Here is a 23182-nt window from a genome sequence, read left to right as displayed (position 1 = left end):
AGTGGTGTCTGAAGGACACTGAGGAAAGTGAGGAGGCTGCTGTGCGAATGAATCCTTCGGAGACCAGACACAACCCGGAGGTCTGTTAACGCCTGTCTAATGTGAGATAATGAGATAACCATTACACCCCCCCCCCCCCCCCCCCCCCCACAACACACACAAGACCTGGGTTCAAAGACATGCATATTTAATTATTAGTTACTTAAAAACTTATTTTCTGTGTATTTTCAAATAATGTGCCCAAATCAGGTACTTCAACTTGAAGTATTTGAAAGTATTTTCAAATTACTTCCTATAAATACTTTTTTCCAAATACCACACATTGGTTCAAAACATTTGGGAGCATTTGAATATTTTCTATTTGAAAATACACTGTGTATTTAAATATTTTCAAATACATGCCAACACATTTTAAGTGTATTTCCAAATATATTCCAATATTCAACTACTACCGTCAAAATGTCTTAGAATTTGAACCCAGGTCTGACTGACAGACACACACACACACACACACACACACACACACACACACACACACACACACACACACACACACACACACACACGGAAGGGGACCAGTAAAGTGAAAGTACACTAATAACACCATCCCCCACAAAGTCTGCACCTCGTTAACACACTAACAGAGAATGAGGATCACATTGTCTGAATAGCCTATTTAAAATCCACCTCACAGTGATTTCACATAGAGTGCTACAGCACACCATGTCCATGACGAGCATAACCCATGTAACAACTGAGTAGACTCAAAGAGACAAAACCTATTCACTCCTAGCTAATGAGTAATTTAAAAAACCTTTTAACACAAAAAAGCTAGAATGGCATCTAAATAAATTGTGGAAGACTTGCGACTACGGGAACTTCTGCAAGCAAATGCTTATTTTCTCTCTTGGAGAAATGTATTTTCCACTTTACAGAAGAGGACGTAAGCTGACTGACAAGGAAGGAAGAAACATTGCCGCATCTTTGCCAGCTCATAATAGATTTAGGCCTAGAGGCCTTGAATTCTGTACCAAGGAGAACACTAAACGAAGGCACAGTTGAGGTACTTTATACAAATACAAAACACTATATAATACAAAATATTAGCAGGAACAATCATCGATCGTGACACTTGCAATCGGTCCCCTGCAATACCAAATAAAAATGCCAGTATCAACAGCAGACCGTGACGTTTCCAACAGCACATTCACCACCACTTTTGTCTTGATGAATCAGCGAATCGATGAGGAAATATAAAGATGACTTATGAGACAGATAAAGCGAGAGGTCTAGTATAATCTCAGCGGCAGGGACGCCGGTTTGACTTGGCCTGTCTGAGTAGTGATTTATGGTACCCGGCATTTTCATTGACCAGCAGCGTTTAACATCATCACTGATGCAGACAGCATTGATTGTGCATCAAACCTGCCGTTGGTAATATATGCCAGTCTTCAACACCATACGTCTGATGCAGACGGCATTGGTGTGTATCAAACCTGTCGTTGGTCAGTGGCCAGCGCTACATTAGCATACGCCTAATCAAAACACAGAGGGAAACGTTCAAGAAAACGTACACTTTGTAAACGGAACGCTAAAATAAGTGTACTATTTTGGATTGACAGAAACTGCTGTTGGTTTGATTGCAACAAAAGGTGTAACTATGAGCGTCACAGTGCCTAGATGCATATTGTATGCTTGCAGAATCTACTACAGTTCAACAGTAGAGTGGGATGCCATAGCTTTGGATAAACCCAGACAGACATGTCCTTGCACCAGGTCACAGAGGCACATATTCACACACACACACACACACACACACACACACACACACACACAGGAAGATAAGTTCCAGTGTGTGGGTCGAGTCTCTCTGAAGATGTAGGATCAGCTGGATATGAAAGTTTTCAACAGAGGGATTTGTTCTGCGTCCGCCTCCCAATGACGGCCTACTAAACCCTCCCCTAACCCAGGCGACGCTGGCCCAGTTTTGCACCGCCCTATGGGACTCCCGATCACGACCGGTTGTGATACAGCCCGGGATCGAACCAGGGTCCGTAGTGACGCCTCTAGCACTGAGATGCAGTGCCTTACGCTTCGAATACACTGCCAGAGTCCTTGCGCAAAATAGCATGCAGCATCATCTGAATATGTACGCAACAATAGTTCCTCATTCACCTTCTGCTGCCATTTCTGTCAAGCTGTCTACACAGTTTGACACATGCATTCGATAAACCCAACGTATGCACCACACAGAACACACTGCAACTGCCTCGGCAAACGCAACGCTGCCTCGGCAAACGCAACGCTGCCTCGGCAAACGCAACGCTGCCTCGGCAAACGCAACGCTGCCTCGGTAAACGCAACGCTGCAAGGCAAACGCAGTGTTTCATTGGAAATTAATGCAATTCTGGTGTAGCGAAATGTAATGACGGTGTTGGTGTGATCGAAGCGTTAGACCGCTGCGCCACTCGGGAGCCACTCGGGAGCCCAGAAGTTAGGTACAGTACATAGAGCAATGGACATGGCTAGTTCAACTGTGCCATCTAAGAACATACCTGGTACAGTACAAACCAAAACTACGGGTTTCAAATGCATAGATAATGTTTAAGTGCGTAAATAGCTTTGGAATGGGCCGATACTGTACTACAATACCAGTCCCCAGTCACAGACAGACAAAATGAATGCCTCAAGCCCGTCATAGTAATTGATCTGATTCTGGGTTAATAGAACCAACTAGACAGACAGACATTAACTAGAATGACCTGACTGGGTTGTTCCAGAAACAAAGACTCCAAAATAAAACTGCCCTCTATAAGAGGACTAAAATTAGCCTCACCATCCACACACAGGAAATCTTTAAAAGTCTCAGAAAAACATATTACAAGAGAGAGTGAGACACAGAGAGAGAAAGAGAGAACTAGAGAGTGTGTGTGTGTGTGTGAGCGCGAGGTTTTAGAGTAAAGATGGGCTCAGCAGTGAACAGACAGTAGAGGTAACTCAAAGCAGACATCGACAGCTCCAGGGCTTGTCAGACAGGGCTGTGCTGTTGTTGGGAGTGTTATTTCATGCTGTTAGCTCTGGTCTCTGGGTAGCTCCCACCAAACTAACTCCCTATTGCTGCCCTATATTTATCTATAACTGGATTAACTTGCTAACTAGCAAAGAATATCAACAAATGTGCACACTTGCGGCACTGATCTGAAAAGCAGATTCACTTGTGGGCGATTGAAAGACCTCTCGTGGACTACACACGCCAATAGAATCTGTCTCTGCCTACAACAAAATCACACACTCAATCTTGCAAAGTTAGATTTGTTTTGGTTTGTTGCATTGAAAAGGGGCTGATATAATGTTGATTCGATCACAGAAAAAAAAACGTTGATCTATATAGTGCAAACTAATGGGGCAAACTCAGTGAAGTTCAATCTCCTCTTGCATCTCTGCGTGGGCTGGCGTTTCTTCTGTTTGCCAGTCCTGGAGGAGGTGCGTGGCTTAGAGAGAACATTGCCTCCCACCAATGGCCAAGTCTTACAGGTCTGTATCACCTTCCTCCTCCAGCTGGCACTGAGAGAGTCTGGGACGTAGACAGCTGGTGCCGGGGTCAGAGCCTAGAGACATCCGCCATTATGCAGGAAGTGACATCATACGCTTCTTTATTTATCCCCCTTTTACACCTGACATTGGGATGGAAATCCATAGAGCCCTGAGCAGGAGGACAACGCAACAGAAACCGAAAGCTACTGTACATCATCCGTAGAGGAACGGACAAACTCCCTCAGGTCTATAAGAGTGAGTGGGTCTCGGCTGGAGGATTGCGTTGAAGTGGCAGTCCAGTAGCTCAATGGACAGAACGAGAAAAGAGGGAAGGAGAGGACAGAGGATCCACGCATCCCTCGCTCTGTCCCTAATGAGAAGTAAAGGTTTGAGGGCCCAGGAGAGAGCAGGGCAGGGTGAGGTTCCAACAACACCATGATACAGCCACAAGACCAGCGGGAGAGGGAGACACACAGACAGTCACACGAATTAAAGTCCGTAACATACACACACACGTCCAATTCTCTCCTCTTAGAGCCCTCTCCCTCAGTAGTTCGGAGTCAGTGAGTCCACTACTGCTGTAGGTGTAGGGGTGTTTGTAGATTAGACTACTTACTACTTGTAGGTCTCGGAGCGGACGTATTCAAACACGTGGGAGACTCCCAGCTGGAACTGGTCTGCAATGGGGGTCACCCACGGGTTATTCTCAGCCTTGAACACCTGCTTAGGCCCAGTCAGATCCAGGTTACCTGAAGAGAGAGAGAGGGGATGAACAGAGAGAGATTAGGAGATTGAGTGATATAGAAAAGAGTGTCAGAGAGGAAAGGAGGGAGGGAGAAGAGGTCAACGGGTGGAGAGATGAAGGTGTGGGGAGAAGAGGAGCGAGGAAAGAGGGAGAGAAAGGGCGAAAGAGTGAACAACGTTCTGACAACATTGTGGCGCGGGCGACGGGTCACGGTGCTAATGTGGTCGATGGTAGCACCTCAGAGACCAATTAACACACATCTGACTAGCCCAGCACCGAGAGAGCTGTCTGGGCCTAAAACCTAAAACCCCTAGGTCCCCCAACCCCAACGTTACGCCTGGTCAGACTAACTAGTCAGTTAGGGTTGTTCAGCTGTTCGTCTATAATTGTACAGAATCTACAGTTTCACTGCTCTTCTTAATCAACTCTTTGCTTTCAGCTTTGTCTGGATTTTTTTTGTGTGAGAACAAACTAGGGTTGAATTCAGAGACTGAATGATTTGATGGTTTTACAGTATGGTTAAACTGTAATAATCTGTCTGAAATACACTTTTTTAGATTTATTTTACATACACTTGAAACCTCATCGCCCTTATTTATCCTCTTTTCCTTCACACCGCTCCATCATCCCTCTCCCCTAGTTACAGGATTAGGTCGGTGTTAGTCCCTCTTCTCTCCAGTGTGGTCTCGACAGCTACAATGCCCGATCTTCTATCCCCAAACCTGCACTTCCCCTGTGCACTTGGCTGCTCCTTGTTAGAGGGGCCACTCCCTCTTCATCTCTTTCTCCCCTCATCCCCCTCTTTTCCTCTGCTCCATCTCTGGAGCACCCCGTCCCTCAGTCGCTCCCTCCGCCTGTCCATCCCTCCATCTCTGGAGCAACCCGTCCCTCAGTCGCTCCCTCCGCCTGTCCGTCCCTCCATCTCTGTAACATTCTCTCCCGCCACATCATTTCCCTCCCGCTTTCCCTCCCCCATCCTCTCTTTTGGCTGGTGGTGTAGCTGTGGCCCTAACAAGGCCAGAGCAGTGAGACACTGGGATTAGGGAGCCGTGACAGGGGGATTCTAATCAGCTCTACACACATAGTGAGAGAAACAGGAGACCATCTCTCCCTCTCCTCTTCCTCCTGAACTCTCTCTCTTCTGCTTTAGGTCTTGGCTGAAGACATCCCCTTTTTTGGTTTTTACCAACTGATGAAAATATTTCCTTTGTATTGTAGTGGAAGGTGTTTCAGTTTCGTAAACTGAGCTGGGTTGAGCTGCAGAACCTCCAGTGGCGAGGGTCCACACATTGTACTCTACAGGCTGTCAGAGAGAGGGTCGACCCCTGGTGACCTCTGTGGGGGTTCATGGGTTTGTGGATCTGTGAAGCATGCCATCTGGGGCATGCACATGCGCGCGCAGACACACGCACACACAGTGGGACGGTGAGGGCAGTGGGGCGATGCTGGGAGAGGCCAGCCAACCAGAGGAGCAGTCAACTACACCTGCGCCCACATACAGTGACTGTGTGTGTGTCTGTGTGCAATAGTGTGTTCGTGTGGTCAGTCTTACCCAGTTCAGGGGGCAGCACAGTGAGCCTGTTGCCCTGAATGTGGAGCTCTTTGAGCTGGGCCAGGTCTCCTATCTCTTTAGGCAGAGAGATGAGGTCATTATCCCTCAGACTCAGCTATGGAGAGGAGGATAGGGGGTGAGAAGGGGGGGGGGGGATGAGAGAGACGTAGAGGGAGAGATGAAGGACGAGAGAGAAAGACAAAGGGAGTAAGAGGGGGGATAGAGAGAGGAAAATAGTGATTTATACATTCTGAATAAAATAAAATCACATTTTATTGGTCACATGCACGTGCTTAGCAGATATTGTGTGTGTAGCGAAATGTTCCTAGCTCCGACAGCGCAGCAATATCTAACAAGTAATATCTAACAAGAAATATCTAACAAATTACACAACATATACCCAGTACACATAAATATAAGTAAAGGAATGCAATTAAGAATATATAAATATATGGACGAGCAATGTCAGAGCAGCATAGGCTAAGATACAGTAGAACAGTGTAGAATACAGTATATACATATGAGATGAGTAATGCAAGATACGAAAACATCATTGAAGTGACTAGTGTTCAATTGATTAAAGTGGCCAGTGATTTCAAGTCTATGTATATAGGCAGCAGCCCCTAATGTGCTAGTGATGGCTATTTAACAGTCTGATGGCCTTGAGATTGAAAATCAGCCTCTGTCTCTTGGTCCCAGCTTTGATGCACCTGTACTGACCTCGTCTTCTGGATGAGGTCAATGTATATAAAACATTAAATGTGTACTGTTTGCACAGCAGACATTCATCCACATCCAGTTGAAGTCGGAAGTTTACATACACCTTACCAAAGACATTTAAATTCAGTTTTTCACTATTCCTGACATTTAATCATAGTAAATATTCCCCGTCTTGGGTCAGTTAGGATCATAACTTTAATTTAAGAATGTGAAATGTCAGAATAAATAGTAGAGAAAATGATTTATTTCAGCTTTTATTTCTTTCATCACATTCCCAGTGGGTCAGACGTTTACATACACTGAATTAGTATTTGGTAGCATTGCCTTTAAATTGTTTAACTTGGGTCAAACGTTTAGGTAACCTTCCCACAATAAGTTGGGTGAATTTTGGCCCATTCCTCCTGACAGAGCTGGTGTAACTGAGTCAGGTTTGTAGGCCTCCTTTCTCACAAACGCTTTTTCAGTTCTGCCCACAAATTTTCTATAGGATTGAGTTTAGTACTTTGTGATGGCCACTCCAATACCTTGACTTTGTTGTCTTAAGCCATTTTGCCACAACTTTGGAAGTATGCTTGGGGTCATTGTCCATTTGGAAGACCCCTTTGCAACCAAGCTTTAACTTCCCGACTGACGTCTTGAGATGTTGCTTCAATATATCCACAAATTTCATTACCTCATGATGCCATCTATTTTGTGAAGTGCACCAGTCCCTCCTACAGCAAAGCACCCCCACAACATGGTGCTGCCTTCCCTGTGCTTCATAGTTGGAATGGTGTTCTTCAGCTTGCAAGCCTCCCCCTTTTTCCTCCAAACATAACAATGGTCATTACGGCCAAACAGTTCTATTTTTGTTTCATCAGACCAGTGGACATTTCTCCAAAAAGTACGATCTTTGTCCCCATGTGGAGTTGCAAACTGTAGTCTGGCTTTTTTATGCTGGTTTTGGAGCAGTGGCTTCTTCCTTGCTGAGCGGCCTTTCAGGTTGTGTCGATATAGGACTCGTTTCACTGTGGGTGTAGACATTTTTGTACCCGTTTCCTCCAGCATCTTCACAAGGTCCTTTGCTGTTGCTCTGGGATTGATTTGCACTTTTCGCACCAAACTATGTTCATCTCTAGGAGATAGAACGCGTCTCCTTCCTGAGCGGTATGACGGCTGCGTGGTCCCATGGTGTTTATACTTGCGTGCTATTGTTTGCACAGATGAACGTGGTACCTTCAGGCGTTCGGAAATTGCTCCCAAGGATGAACCAGATTTGTGAAGATCTGCAATATTTTTTCTAAGGTCTTGGCTGATTTCTTTTGATTTTCCCATGATGTCAAGCAAAGAAACACTGAGTTTGAAGATTGACTCAAATGATGTCAATTAGCCTGAGGTGTACCTGTGGATGTATTTCAAGGCCTATCAGAAGCTTCTAAAGCCATGACATAATTTTCTGGAATTTTCCAAGCGGTTTAAAGGCACATTCAACTTAGTGTATGTAAACTTACGACCCACTAGAATTGTGATACAGTGAATTATAAGTGAAATTATCTGTCTGTAAACAATTGTTGGAAAAATTACTTGTGTCCTGCACAAAGTAGATGTCCTAACCGACTTGTCAAAACTATAGGTTGTTCACAAGAAATTTGTGGAGTGGTTTAAAAAAAACGAGATACTCTTAGGTTGGAGTCAATATATGTAAACCTCCGACTTCAACTGTATACTAAACAATGATTTCCCATCTACAATCAGAATAAAACATCTTGAGACATCACAATAGGAGAGACACATGCCATTTGAAGTCCTTATTGTGGGGAACCGTCAACTCCTGTATTAAGGCAGTTCTAGGTGACGGACAATACAAGGAACCAACCAAGCAATACCAAGCAGGAGAGAAAGGAGACCACTGATATTCAGAGGGAGATATTTAGATAAATGACTCACAATCTGCAGCTTGCCCAGCTTGCCGATGTCTGGAGGAAGCATCTCAAAGTCGTTGTCACTGAGATAGAGTGCACGCAGGGTAGCTGCAATTTACACAGGAGTTGGTTAGTGTGTGTGTGCGCACTGGACTTTCAGTCCTAACCAGGCCGAAGCGTGATCAATAAGACCAGTCACGGCTGATTAATAACCGTTTGCAAGCTCTGGGCAGCTGACACACACATGGGTCAAACATAGATTTACTGCTGCTTGTCTAGTCGGGGGGGGGGGGGGGGGGGGGGGGGGGTGGTCTATATAAACAAACACACATACTGACACACTGGAAGACAGCAGCTCACACTGCCTCTCATTCTCTCTCACACATACACACACAGAGACACCCACACACACACAGAAACACACCCAAACAGAGAGACAGACTAGACCAAAAGGGTAATCTTCAGATTCACTGACACTATTCTTCCATCAGGGATTTGGGGAGACATCCAGACAGACAGGCATACTTCCTGGTATGTCACTCTAAGGGAAGCAGATCCTTTGGAGCAAAGTAAAATACCAAAAATAGCCACATTAAAGGCTTCTAATAGCAATAATGAAAGTGCATATCCTCCTTCTTGTATCTCTGATTGTCTTTAATCATATGCACCTCATTCATTAATCAGTGGCTGTTTAATTTGGGCAGGGAATTAGTAGCGATCTGTGTGTGTGTGTCTGGGCATCGTAGCCTCCTCCAGCTTTGATAGATGGAGTGGGGAGGAGAGGAGGTAGTGTGCGAGGTGGGGGGGGTAAGATTAAAATGGCGCTGATTGCTGTGTGAATAGTGCTTTCATTATGTCATCATCAGTATTAAAATAACAGGCCATTAGTAGAGCTAGCACAGCAGCCTCAGAGAGAGAAACAGTCAGAGATGGGGAGACCATCTCTCCCTCTCCTCTTCCTTCCTAGCTCTCTCTCTCCCACTTTAGGTCTTGGTTGAAGACATCCCCTTTTCAGTTGTTTTTAAATTTTTATCAGAGAGAGCGCGTCAATTACCAGAACAGGGTGATGGATGGAATGGAGGAGTTGATTGGAAAGATGAGGCCCATGATGATGATGTGCTTGAGTCAGTAATAAGAATGGTGGTCTGCCCAGCGTGTGGTGACAGGAGAAATATTTCAGTCGCACTTGAGTACACGTGTGTGTTTCTTCACAGGTTTCTGTGGACGTGTGTGCGTGCGATGCAGTGTGTGTGTGTGTGTGTGTGTGAGAGAGAGTGACTCACTGAGGTAGAAGAAGTTGCCGGGCAGTGAGCTCTCGTTCAGGTTGTTGTAGGTCAGGTCCAGCACCTCCAGAGCAGGCAGGGACCCGAAGCCTCGGGGCAGAGCACTCATCCTGTTCATACTGCACGCATAATGACAGTTAGAAAACAACGAGTTAAACCAACTCACAGCTTTACAACGGCATTTCCTGAGGTAGTCCTCGACTGAAGAAAAATCAGTGTCACCCTCAGCACAAGAGGACATTTTCACTTGGTCTAATGGTGAAGACATCGGTTTCCTGAGCCTGTGACATTATTTCTACAGTAAATCCAATGTACAGTGAACGCAGAGTCATTCTTTTGTCATACTAGCTGGCGCTCACCTTGGGAGAAATAACTCATTCTTCAATTGTATTGTGTAATCTCACATTCTGCATGCAAGGTCACATATAGTCCTTCTGTTAGGCATATTCTTATAGATAGTGGCAGAACTGTTTAAGGATTCTATAGAATGAGCTCAGGAAGAAGGAGAGGATCAAGGTGTCACTGGGCCTAGCCGGAGATCAGGTCCTGATTGAGCCCAACCATTTAAGCCTCAGTCTATACATCTCCAGGTATTACATTATCAATATCCACACACACCACAAGAGGCTAGGCCGTCTCAAAGACACAGGGAACACAGTGGAGCGCCTTGCTTTCAGGGCGGATTTGAAAAGCAAAAACAAATTGATTCTGCGACGCCAGGATATGTTTGCAAGGCAATTACAGGTTGGGAGGCAGAGATTGTTTTGACAAATGAGATCAGGTTGGTAGGTACACACAAATGCGCCTGCACACACACAAACACATCAGACACACACAGTACAGAGTACACACACCGCGCTGAAAGGGACAGTGGGTCTTGAATACGTCTGCGAGGCTTATGTTTCCTAGATTATGGTTGGGAGACGGTGCAGCTGACAGCCAATCCATAAGAGACGCAGAATGTCAGAGCGGTGGAGGAGATTGTAAAAACTTTGGTAATCCCGCGTGACATTGAGACCAATCCCTTATCGCCAGCCCCCATCTTTCAGTGGCCAGGGGGGCCCACAAAAGGTATTTGGGGTTAAAACTGTAGCGGGCAAACTGTTAATTCCACACATTTGGGCTGTGACTGAACTGGAGTAGAACATAGGAAGAGAAAAGAGAAAACTCTCAAGTAGGACATGTAGATTTTTTTTACCTGTCCAAAAGCACAAGTCACTTGTCCCAAAATAAATTTTACATTTTTTAAAAGAAGACCTGTAACACTATTATGACATCATTTTAAGACGCAAGGAACCACTCTACAAAATAAAATGCATTAACATATTTTTTTTACCAGAGAATCAGACAGGAATATAGGCTACACAGCCGATTGGCATCTTTACATATTCAAGCCTCTGAATACAACAGTCCCTTTAAGGCTCTCATGGCGGATGGTTGGCCACCCTGGGTAGCTTTTAAAATATTTCAACATTCCAATTACTTTTGTATATGTCTAGGGTTCAAAACAGTTTCTGGAAAGTTCTGGAACGACAGATCCAAAATTCATACAACCACTGCACATAAAATGTAAAAAAAGAAGCTGATGCAACAGATCAGACCGTTTAGCTTAAAAAAATGTTGATAGAGTTTTATTTCTTCATATTATAAAGCTCAACAATGCACACATGGCTGTAGGCTATTTGCGAACGTTCCAAAATGCAATTAGCAGAAAACACTTCTCAAACGCACACCCACGCACAAATATCCATTCGAAATGAAGAAAAGGAAAATGTAAAAAGATGCATCAACTAGCGTGATGGATTACTGACTAGGACTATTGCCTTTGGCTGCTGGACAATAAAATAACGTTGATTTGAAAACCTACAGACACAACAATTCCCTCAACATTTCTATGCTCATAATTTGGCTACTTTGAAACAAGACATGCATCGTAAAATGACATAAAACATGCAGGTTTTAAAACAATTACGTTTCCGGTGGAATAGTTTTGAAATGCTGCCCGCCTCCACCCAGGTTCAAGGTGGGTGAGGTGCGGGGCGCAACAGGCACAAACCTTCACTCAACCATTACATCTGAATGAACCGTGCCTCCAGTACGTCGACAGACGTTAATGTGAATTATCCTCCATTCTATTTGGCCAAACGTGACTGGCGTTTAGCCGATATCTGTGTAATTAAAAGTCTCATTAAAGTTTGGCTACATTTTCCGTCGCCTCCCTCATGTCGGCATCGGTTTGGACATGAGGCTGTAGCCAATGTGCTTATCACCTAAACTTTGTAGCCTTTTTATATATGTACATGAAAAATGTATTTGACTGTTATTCCAAAATTGGCCTGTGATCTGAGTAATTGTTTGATATTGTGATTTGTGTCCATTTTGACAACTTAAATCTATATTCTTCTTGTCCAACTAATTTTTGTAATTGTCCCAGACAAAAGGAAAAGCATTAATGTCAAGTTCTGGACGAGAGGATGAGAGTAGGAAACAGGTTGTGTTCCACCTTTAAGTGCTCACAGAGGACAGAAATACACGATATGAAGTTGTCTCTGAGCCTCTCGATGTTGTCTTGGCAAATAGCTAATTATACACCGTTCCTCACGCACACCAGTCTTAGGTTTAGCCTTGTCCCTTTGTGCTGTGCATAAATTGACCTGAGAACTGAAATTGTTTGGGATTCGTCGTCTTTGGCATACTGGTATAGGTTAGGGAACATAGCTTGCTGTCTTCTATAGTCCTTCAATCTAATCAAATCAAACCTATTGCAATCTGGTAAATTCTGCCAGTCTTTATTATGGCATTACATAGATCGACTGATCACCATATGAAGAGATGGCATACGCTCGTATTCTTACACTGATTAGCCAGATGTGTGATCTAAATTGTTCTAGGATAAATGTGTGCATACTGGTTGATAATGGTTTATTCCACTATGTGAATGTGAAGTGATGGGTAAAGCGTTAAGGGTAAATTACAGGGGTGAAGTGATTTGTGTCACAAACGGAGATGAGAAAATAACAGGATCCCTGCCCTGACAACAGCAATTCAGTTGAATGCAGAGATACAGCCATGTCCTGAGGGGAAGAGAGAGACCCGCAAATAAACAAGTGTTCAAATGAACAGTTTCCCCCTTTCTCTCACCTGTCTGACAACGTAGGCTTTGTGAGCTTGGAATGAGGATGAAGGAGTGGCATAGCTGAAGAGCCACAGTCGCACACACACAAGACAGAAAATACAAATATTTTTTTTAAATACACTCGGTGGCCTACCCAAGGTTGAGGTGTTTGAGCTTCTGCAGGCTGCTGATCTGAGTGGGCAGCTCTTCTATCTGGTTGTTGAACACATTGAGAACTTCCAGGTTCTTCAAGTCAGCCACGTTGGCAGGAATGGCTGAGAGAGAGAGAGAGAGAGAGAGAGACAAAACATGGAATAAAAATACAGACCACCAGTATTTCTTCCTCCCAGCCTTATTGAACATTGCATACTCTTTCATCACTTTAAAACACAACCATGGAGTCAAACTACGACCAGCTGAAGAACCACTATAGTCAGGCTGATGGTACAGCGTCTTAACGAGCCAATTATCATCCTGTATGTCTTTGATGGCTCATTTAGCTGCTCTATGGCCAGGGCAATCAGGGCAGAGGTTTGACATTTTAATGATGGGGCCATTTCTTTTGTTCCTACACCTCCCCCTATTTTCCCCTCTCACCCTTATCCTCCCGCTCCTCATCCTTTCCTCCCCTCCACGAGTCAATTTTTGAGAGGTGGACAGAGATCGATAGGGAGATAATGAGATGATGCCTCTATCCGATTAGAGGCCTGATCAATGGAGGCGTTGGTTAAGAAGGGATGGGGGGTGGGGGGGGCGGGGTACACAAACAGAACAGGTGGACCTGACAGGAATGTCCCTGGGGAGATCAGGGTGACTGAACGTGTCCCTGCCATACCGTTTCCATATCACAGGGACAACATGTCACAAAGGCTAGTCTTTTAGGGGATTGCTTTTCAGTGATGAGAGACATAATTGTTACAGTTACATACCACAATATTATTTAGAGCGATATTTTATCAATACTTGGATTTTTTGTTGTTGTTGCTGCTGGGTACCATTAGCTAGCACTAGTCGGCTGTACCTGCGCCAAAACTCCTGTATTGTTCATCTTATAGCTTGTTCTCCATCTTCTTTTTAAATAGTGAGCCAATATGTTTGTTTTCAGCACTTATTTCCATGACTGATCAAAACAAATTTTCTCATCCTCTCTCTTCACTCTCTGCAGCAGTCATATAGTGAGCAATATGATTGGAAGATCAAATCACAATATCGATTCCCGTAAATATAGACTTGTGACAATCATATGAGTCGCAATACTTATCGTATCGGCACCTAAGTATCGTGACAATGTTGTATTGTTAGGTCCCTGGCAATTCCCAGCCCTAGTGCTTGTGTGTGTGTGTGTAATCTCTGTAGTCTGTAACTAAAGCTTAGTAGCATGTGGAATTAAAAGTATACCAGGGAGAGAGACTTTGTCAACCAAGTCACAACCGGTCCAGTCTGAATCCAAGTCCATGTCACAACCGGTCCAGTCTGAATCCAAGTCCATGTCACAACCGGTCCAGTCTGAATCCAAGTCCATGTCACAACCGGTCCAGTCTGAATCCGAGTCCATGTCACAACCGGTCCAGTCTGAATCCGAGTCCATGTCACAACCGGTCCAGTCTGAATCCAAGTCTATGTCACAACCGGTCCAGTCTGAATCCAAGTCCATGTCACAACTGGTCCAGTCTGAATCCAAGTCCATGTCACAACCGGTCCAGTCTGAATCCAAGTCCATGTCACAACCGGTCCAGTCTGAATCCATGTCATCACTGATTGATTTAGAGTGGAGTCCCGAGCTGTGAAAAAATCGTGACTCGATTCCGATCCCTGGACTTTTAGAGTCCATTTCTCTCCATCTATCCCAGTGGTTTACCCCGCACCACAAAATCAATTCCATTCAGGCTCAGTCTCAATAGATCTGTGAATGTCCACTGAATCAATGCAGAGTGAACATAGGGTCACAGAGTACTGGACCTGGCCACGCAGATCTAGGCCTACGCCTCAATCAATACAACACTCCAGTGATCTCTTTACACACTATTCATTTACTACACCTGCCCTGTATTCATGCGAGTAAAGTTAAACTCTTAGACATGCTGAAGACGATACGATTTCGTACTACAGATAACACTTTTTTGCTTAATTTTGTTTAATTGCTAGTCTCAATGGAGATAAATGAGGGAGAGAGAGCAAGTAAGAGAGAGAATAGTGTGTGTGCGTATGATATTAAGTGTGTGGTATTAAGTGGGTAATATTAAGTGTGTGGTATTAAGTGGGTGCCCCTTGAGTGTGTGTGAGAGGAGGCGGCTGGGTTCAGGTTGGTGCAGCCTGCATGGGGACCCTGTGACACTCGGGAGTTGTTAATGATCAGATAGATAGATTGATGGTAATAGGGGAGAGACGTGTCAGGGAAACGGTCCCAACCTTTGGCTAAGCAGCAACAGCCATCTCATTTCCCCTCTTCCCCCCCCCCCCCCCTAAGCCTCTCTCTCCCTTCCTACGCTGCTCTCTCTCCCTCCCATAGGCTAAGTAAGCACCCTGCTCACCCAGATCACCCTTCTCGTCACCTTCCTCTTCCTCCTCTCTAATGAAAGACTTTCCAAATGTCACTGTAATATCTGACTACCTTGAAAAGTTCAAAAAGACGGCACGCTATCTTTTATATCTGGGAGCGCTTTAAAGCAGGCAGGACAAGATCAGAGCCACGGAGGGGAGAGAGGGGAAAAACCCAGTAGAGGTACGGCAAGACGAAGAGTAAAGCCATAAACCACAGCTCCATATTCACAATACAGCGATTTGCTGTGTAAAAACTAAATAAATACAGCTAAGAACATTATTGCCAACAGACGGATAAGATGGTCGCACCTGAAACACCTGCAGGTAAATGGGTATGGATGATAATGGTAATTAGCTATTCCAAAAACAAGTCTCTGATCTTCCGCTATAAATAGCATGGAGAGAGAAATGTATAATGGATGTAATCTCAATGTGTGACATCTTAAAATGGGGATTAGGGTGAGGAACAGAACAGGAAACTCAAGATACCAGCAGTATGAGATAAACAATGTGCCAACATGATGCAGGTAGTTAGGTGTGAACTTGGAGCTGGTGTCTGGAGTAGTGACTGAAGATGCCAAGAGAGATCTTGTGATTTTTTTTTGTTAATTTGTTTCAAGTGTATCCCCTAGTGGGCTTGTCCCAAAATTAACTACAGACTCTTGTACAGATGATACACACGTTAACAGAGAGACATGATTCTCTGCCTCATTCTTTGTGATTACATTGCTATGTTACCTGGTTTTATGTCATATTAATGCAATAACAGCGTAATAACGTAATAAACATATTAGCAACTTAAATTATGTTCTTCTTTAAATTACTCATAACACACATGAACCCTAGGCTTTGAGGTCCCAAATAAAAATCCTCAAGTAAATGCATACTTTGTCAAACACCCCCAGCTAAAACACAGAGAAGTGAACTGACTTTCGTTGTTCAAGCTGACTACAAAGGCCTTGGTCTCCAATGCTCATCTCGGAAAGTGAGCCTTTTAAGGTAAGTACTACAGCACAAGTGTGCACTCTAGTGGTAATAAGCACAATTTCACACCCTTGCGTTGCCATTCATAGCTGTGTATGCATGTAATTTTGTAAAAATAACTCTTTCAATAATATACACTGTGGCAAGGTTATTAGGTACGCCCATCTAGTACCAGATCGAAACCCTCCAGAACAGCCCGAATTCTTCAGGGCATGGAAATGCTGTTCAATTGGTATCAAGGGACGTAACGTGTGCCAGGAAAACATTCCCCACACCATTACACCACCAGCTTGTACCGTTGACACTAGGCAGGATGGGGCCATGGACTCCCCTCTTTCCACTGGGATTCTCTGCCTCTAACCCTATTACAGGGGCTGAGTCACTGGCTTACTGGGGCTGTCTCATGCCGTCCCTGGAAGGGGTGGGTCACCTGAGTGGGTTGATTCACTGATGTGGTCATCCTGTCTGGGTTGGCGCCCCCCTTGGGTTGTGCCATGGCGGAGATCTTTGTGGGCTATCCTCAGCCTTGTCTCAGGATGGTAAGTTGGTGGTTGAAGACATCCCTCTAGTGGTGTGGGGATTGTGCTTTGGCAAAGTGGGTGGGGTTATATCCTTCCTGTTTGGCCCTGTCCGGGGGTGTCCTCGGATGGGGCCACAGTGTCTCCTGACCCCTCCTGTCTCAGCCTCCAGTATTTATGCTGCAGTAGTTTATGTGTCGGGGGGCTAGGGTCAGTTTGTTATATCTGGAGTACTTCTCCTGTCCTATTCGGTGTCCTGTGTGAATCTAAGTGTGCGTTCTCTAATTCTCTCCTTCTCTCTTTCTTTCTCTCTCTCAGAGGACCTGAGCCCTAGGACCATGCCCCAGGACTACCTGACATGATGACTCCTTGCTGTCCCCAGTCCACCTGACCGTGCTGCTGCTCCAGTTTCAACTGTTCTGCCTTATTATTATTCGACCATGCTGGTCATTTATGAACATTTGAACATCTTGGCCATGTTCTGTTATAATCTCCACCCGGCACAGCCAGAAGAGGACTGGCCACCCCACATAGCCTGGTTCCTCTCTAGGTTTCTTCCTAGGTTTTGGCCTTTCCAGGGAGTTTTTCCTAGCCACCGTGCTTCTACACCTGCATTGCTTGCTGTTTGGGGTTTTAGGCTGGGTTTCTGTACAGCACTTTGAGATATCAGCTGATGTACGAAGGGCTATATAAATACATTTGATTTGATTAATGCTGATTACGCCAAATCCTGACTCTGCCATCAGCATGACGCAACCATGATTCGTCGGACCAGGCAATGTTTTTCCACTCCTCAATTGTCCAGTGTTGGTGATCGCGTGCCCACTGGAGCCACTTCTTGTTGTTAGCTGGTAGGAGTGGAACCCGGTGTGGTCGTCTGCTGTAATAGCCCATCCGTGACAAGGACTGACAAGGTGTGCGTTCCGAGATGCCGTTCTGCTCCGTTATCTGCCCGTTTGTGGCCCGCCTGTTAGCTGGTTCGATTCTTGCCATTCTCCTTCCACCTCTCATCAACAAGCTGTTTTCGCCCACAGGACGGCCACTGACTGAATGTTTTTTGTTTGTCGCACCATTCTCTGTAAACCCTAGACACTGTCGTGCATGAAAAGTCGGCCTTTTGAGATACTGGAACCGGCGCACCTGGCACTGGCGAACATACCATGCTCAAAGTCACTAAATTTGCACATTCTAACATTCAATTGAACAGTAACTGAATGCCTTGATGCCTGTCCATTTGCTTTATATAGCAAGCCACGGACACATGACTCACTGCCTGTAGCAGCAAACCATTTTTGTGAACTGGGTGATGTACCTAATAAACTGTCCACCTAGACCTACGTGTATAGTGTGTACAATACATTAGGAACTCATTTCTAATATTAAGTTGCACTGCATTTCCCCCTCAGAACAGCCTCAATTTGTCACTGCATTGACTCTACAAGGTGCTGAAAGTGTGCCACAGGGATGCTGGCCCATGTTGACTCCAATGCTTCCTACAGTCGTGTCAAGGGATGTCCTTTGGTGGTGGACCATTCTTGATACACACAGAAAACTGTTAAGAGGGAAAAACCTCAGCAGAATTGCAGTTCTTGACACACTAACCGGTGCGCCTGGCACCTACTACCATACCCCGTTCAAAGGCACTTAAATATTTTGTCTTGCCCATTTACCCTCTGAATGACACACATACACAATCCATGTCTCAATTGTCTCAACGTTTAAAATCTTTCTTTAACCTGTCTCCACCCCATCATCGACAGTGATTGAGGTGGATTTAAGAAGTGACATCAATAAGGGATCAAATATTTCACCTGGTCAGTCTATGCCATGGAAAGAGCAGGTGTTCCTAATGTTTTGTACACTCAGAGTATGTCCAAATCGGACAGAAACTAGGGTTGAAACAAATGTTCCCTCTATGCGGCCCACCTGCGCACCTCCTCCAGGACTGGCAAACAGAAGAAACGTCAGGCCGCACAGAGATGCAAGAGAAGATTGAGCTTCACTGAGTTCGCCCCATTAGTTTGCACAATACAGATCAACGTATTTTTTCTGTGATCGAATCAACATTATATCAGCCCCTTTTCAATGCAACAAACCAAAAATCTAACTTTGCAAGATTGAGTGTGTGATTTTGTTGTAGGCAGAGCCAGAGTGCAACGGAGAAGGATTCTATTGGCGTGTGTAGTCCGCGAGAGGTCTTTCAATCACCCACAAGTGAATGCTCTTTTCAGATCAGAGCCGCGCGTCACTGAGCACAAAATGTGTAGGCTACATTTCAAGAGCTCTTTGAAAAGCCAGTCAGGTAAAAAGCTTATGTCTTAATTAAAGGGCCAGTGTTGTATTTTGAGACAGATTTGAACATGCAAATAAACCAAGAGGCAGAGGGGTAGCCTACATTGTCTAATTCTCTGTATGGTAATAATAATACATTTTACTTTGTAAAGTGGTTTCTTGCATCATTCAACACAATGCATTTTACAGTCACCTAATTGGCCCATGGTGTTACAGACCAAGTAAGCAATCATTAATTAATGTCAAGCCCTTCATAATGTAAAAAAGTCTCATGCAATGTAGTCCTGCATTGAACACCACATATAGGCTACTGTAGGCTATATCATAGAAATCAAAAGCTATTTCCATGTGATAATGTTCTGGGAGTCGCTCCATTGGTTTTGTTGGTTGGCCTACATTGTCCTCAAATAGCCACAATAGCCTATTGGCTACTGTCAAACTGTAAGAGTACAGCTTCAGTGTTCACTGTAAACGCGCTGTAAGTTGCACAAAATTCTCTCAAAGTTCAAGTTTCCGCTCACAAGACCCAAAATTTGCTCAGTGCCCCAAACAATGGGAGGGAACATTGGTTGAGACATCTGTCTGTCAAAGTGGAGAATACTGAAGGGACATGATTGGGTCTAAGTCTGCTTGCTTCACAGCGGAATAAACAACAGATAAACAGTCAGAACTTACTTGTGAGCTTGTTGTGACTCAGAACCAGCTGGGTAATGTTGGACAGCGTGACTGCAAAGTAAAAACACAAAGGATATGTCATACATGAACCAGCATTATCTGAGGAATTACTTACTACAACTGTACTTACAGGAATAACAGGCCTGATTAGATACAGTAACATAGACACTGTCATGTAAAGTGTGACCGAAAATGAACTCCCTGTTCAATTATATAAGAGTCTGACCAATCCTATAATAAAAATATACTGTTTTGCCAACAGATGCATAAGGCATGCAGCAGTTTGTAGGCTACACCGTTTATAATTATTATTAATTTGACCAAATCCAAACATCAACCAAGTAACAGATCACACAAAAGTGTGATCACAAAGGCACTGCTTTGCTTCCTATCTATATGCTACATCATCAGCCTGATGTTGATATAGGCCTAATACTGTATAATCCCCAGAGTCAACCAATAGGAATTCAGGGCTAGACAAACGTTTCCCAACTCCGGTCCTCGCTTATCCCCAGTTTCCCAACTCTGGTCCTCGAGTACCCCCAGACAAGTCCACCTGATTCTACTTGTCAACTCATCAGCAAGCCATATTCAAGTGTTTTCTGAAGAGAAGATAATGGCATTAAACAGCAACGGTAGGCCCCTACTCACATAACCCTGGAATGTCCAGCATATTTGATACACCCCTGTCGCACATATCGACCTCGGGTATATTCTTCTCCCGGCTCTCCTCTACGATTTTCTTCAAAGACTTGGACATTTTCTACAACGTAACCAGGGGAAAGTCAAGGAGTTAGTTGAGTTGCTACTTTTTCCTGGTTGAATGAGCAGGATATCCTACTTTATATGAACATGGCCAAGAAAGTTAGATTGACTGCAGATAATATGGAATAGGCTAGCGTAAGTAAAATAAGTTAGAAAACCGTCCATTGTATGTCGGAAATGGTTACCTTTCGATTGGTATTAATTCCGTGAACAATTATTGTGTTAAAAGGAGAGATATTTCCAATTTACTTCCTAGACTAAGCGTCTGAACACACCCAACCGGAAGTTGATGTGCGATGATCTGTAAAATGTTCTGCATGCCATAAAAGGGCACTTCCTACAACCCAAAGGTCTCCCAAAAATTCTACGAGCATAGTTCCCTTTTCCATCCAATCGTTTTCCACAATCCCAGAGAAAAAAAGAGAACGTTAACAAGGATATCCAATTGGATCCACGGTTATATCCTAACTGAATGCTCTGTTGTCCTTATTCAGCCAATCGGATAGAAGGATGGTGCAACATAAATATGCTCCGCAGTGAAACAATGTAGCGAACGACGCAAAATTATTATACAGTATCTTCTACAGTGTAGACTGTATCCGACGTATCATTGACTGTATCGGATAGCCTACATTGTAAAAATTACATGAACGCTCGCATAGACATTTGAATAAGCAATAATCAACATGTTACTGATTTGAACAGGGTTAGGGTTCAACTAAATTGTGATAATCTGTGATAATGAACAGTTTATAATCAGTGTGTGTGTGTATATATATATATGTGTGTGTGTGTTAATTGGACTGTTAACTCCTCAACCAAATAAATAAAATACGACTTCCTTTATTTTATTTTTTATTTCTGAATTATTATATTGCTATTATTATAAAAACTACAGGTTATTATAAAACAATATATCGAACAACTCTGTTTAATCTATTTGTGTTTTTCCCAATTTATAAATACTTATTCTATGTTCATTGCTGTGCAGTGCCGCTAGTTGCCACAGACACCAAGTCAAAATTCGCTGTCATAAAAATGTATGAAAACAACAATTGGCTATGGTCCTAATTTAAGGTCAGGGTTCGGCATGAGGTTAGCAGTGTGGTTAAGGTTAGGGTTAAAGTTAGGGTTAGGTTTAAAATCAGATTTTAACCTTGACTTTCTGGCTGTGGTCACTAGTGACGACCCATATGTAGGCTATCTATTGGATCGAGGGTTAAACAATAGTCAATTTAATCATTCATTAACAAATCATTTTTGAAAACAACCAAAACTGGGCATAACGGTGAACGAAGAATGCTTCTTTCCTTCAAATAACTTTTCTCTTTCTTTCACATGATGATAAACAGAATTTAAGAATACATCACACAATAGTAGTAGAATTCCTGGGCAGGTGTCAGTCAGTAAAGTCCATAGCAGCTGCTGTCTCCTAGCCCACTATAGTAGTAATACCTTCCTAGCATTACCTTGCTTGGGAGACACATTCTCTGGCCTGGCTCCTAGTGTCTTGGCTCAGACACGGCACCATAACACAATACACTGCAACCTGAGCTTCCTCCCCGTCCTCCTCCTGCTCTTCCTCCAGCGTAGAACACCCTGACAGGCGTGAACAGGAGGAGGTAAACCTAGAGGGCTCCCCTGGCTGAGTGCTACTTTCTTCTTGCTTGGCTGTGTTGGGTTGACGACAACACTCCCTGAGTCGTGTTTCTCTCTCTCACTCCTTCCCACCCTTTCTCTTTCTTCCTTTCACTCTTTCCCTCTCATTTTCTGTGCCCTTGTTCTTCAGGGTAGGCTGGGGCTGGTGATTTCTATAGCAAAACAGAGGCCTCTATATATAGACTGATTATATTTGGCGGACGGTGAGAGGCAACAGATGCTTGCAGTACAGATGAACTTTGCCTTCACTGTGTGCCGGGGAGAAACCTGGGATTCAGGGCCACTCTCTGTTTGCACTGTAAAATATTTAACTTTACTAAATTCACATACAAAAAAGGAGAGAGAAAAAAACATGAGATGAAAGAAGGTTGTGCTTGTGTGTGCGCACAAGGGAGACAACGATATTATCTATTGGGAGGCAGACAGCTTGGCATTCTCTCAACCAGTTTCATGAGGTAGTCACCTGGAATGCATTTCAGTGAACAGATGTATTTTGTTAAAAGTTAATTTGTGAGGCCTCCCGGGTGGCGCAGTGGTTAAGGGCGCTGTAATGCAGCGCCAGCTGTGCCACCAGAGACTCTGGGTTCGCGCCCAGGCTCTGTCGTAACCGGCCATGACTGGGAGGTCCGTGGGGCAACGCACAATTGGCCTAGCGTCATCCGGGTTAGGGAGGGCTTGGCCGGTAGGGATATCCTTGTCTCATCGTGCACCAGCGACTCCTGTGGCGGGCCGGGCGCAGTGCGCGCTAACCAAGTTTGCCAGGTGCACAGTGTTTCCTCCGACACATTGGTGCGGCTGGCTTCCGGGTTGGATGTGCGCTGTGTTAAGAAGCAGTGCGGCTTGGTTGGGTTGTGGAGGACGCATGACTTTCAACCTTCGTCTCTCCCGAGCATGTTGT

General features: G+C 44.3%; 1 protein-coding gene across 2 annotated transcripts in view; it reads right to left on the bottom strand.

The window, feature by feature from the left end:
* rsu1 (Ras suppressor protein 1) overlaps positions 1-22185 on the bottom strand; it is a 36262-nt gene extending 14077 nt beyond the window's left edge. The window contains exons 1-8 of one of the 2 annotated variants that reach the window (XM_021620559.2): positions 22095-22185; positions 20512-20623; positions 19861-19911; positions 13005-13125; positions 9736-9854; positions 8478-8560; positions 5832-5946; positions 4151-4283 (exon numbers count right to left, since the gene is read on the bottom strand). In XM_021620559.2, coding sequence (XP_021476234.1) covers positions 4151-4283; positions 5832-5946; positions 8478-8560; positions 9736-9854; positions 13005-13125; positions 19861-19911; positions 20512-20623; positions 22095-22112 — 752 coding nt within the window. In that variant the 5' untranslated portion in view covers positions 22113-22185. Of the gene's footprint in view, positions 1-4150; positions 4284-5831; positions 5947-8477; positions 8561-9735; positions 9855-13004; positions 13126-19860; positions 19912-20511; positions 20624-20810; positions 21134-22094 lie in introns of those variants that run through there. The other variant, XM_021620560.2, reaches the window with a different exon arrangement.
* Positions 22186-23182: the final 997 nt, after the last annotated feature.

Source organism: Oncorhynchus mykiss, chromosome 11 (genome assembly GCF_013265735.2).
Source record: "Oncorhynchus mykiss isolate Arlee chromosome 11, USDA_OmykA_1.1, whole genome shotgun sequence".
NCBI lineage: Eukaryota > Metazoa > Chordata > Actinopteri > Salmoniformes > Salmonidae > Oncorhynchus > Oncorhynchus mykiss.
Note: the sequence above shows the minus strand (reverse complement) of the source record. Positions and strands in the feature narration are given on the sequence as shown.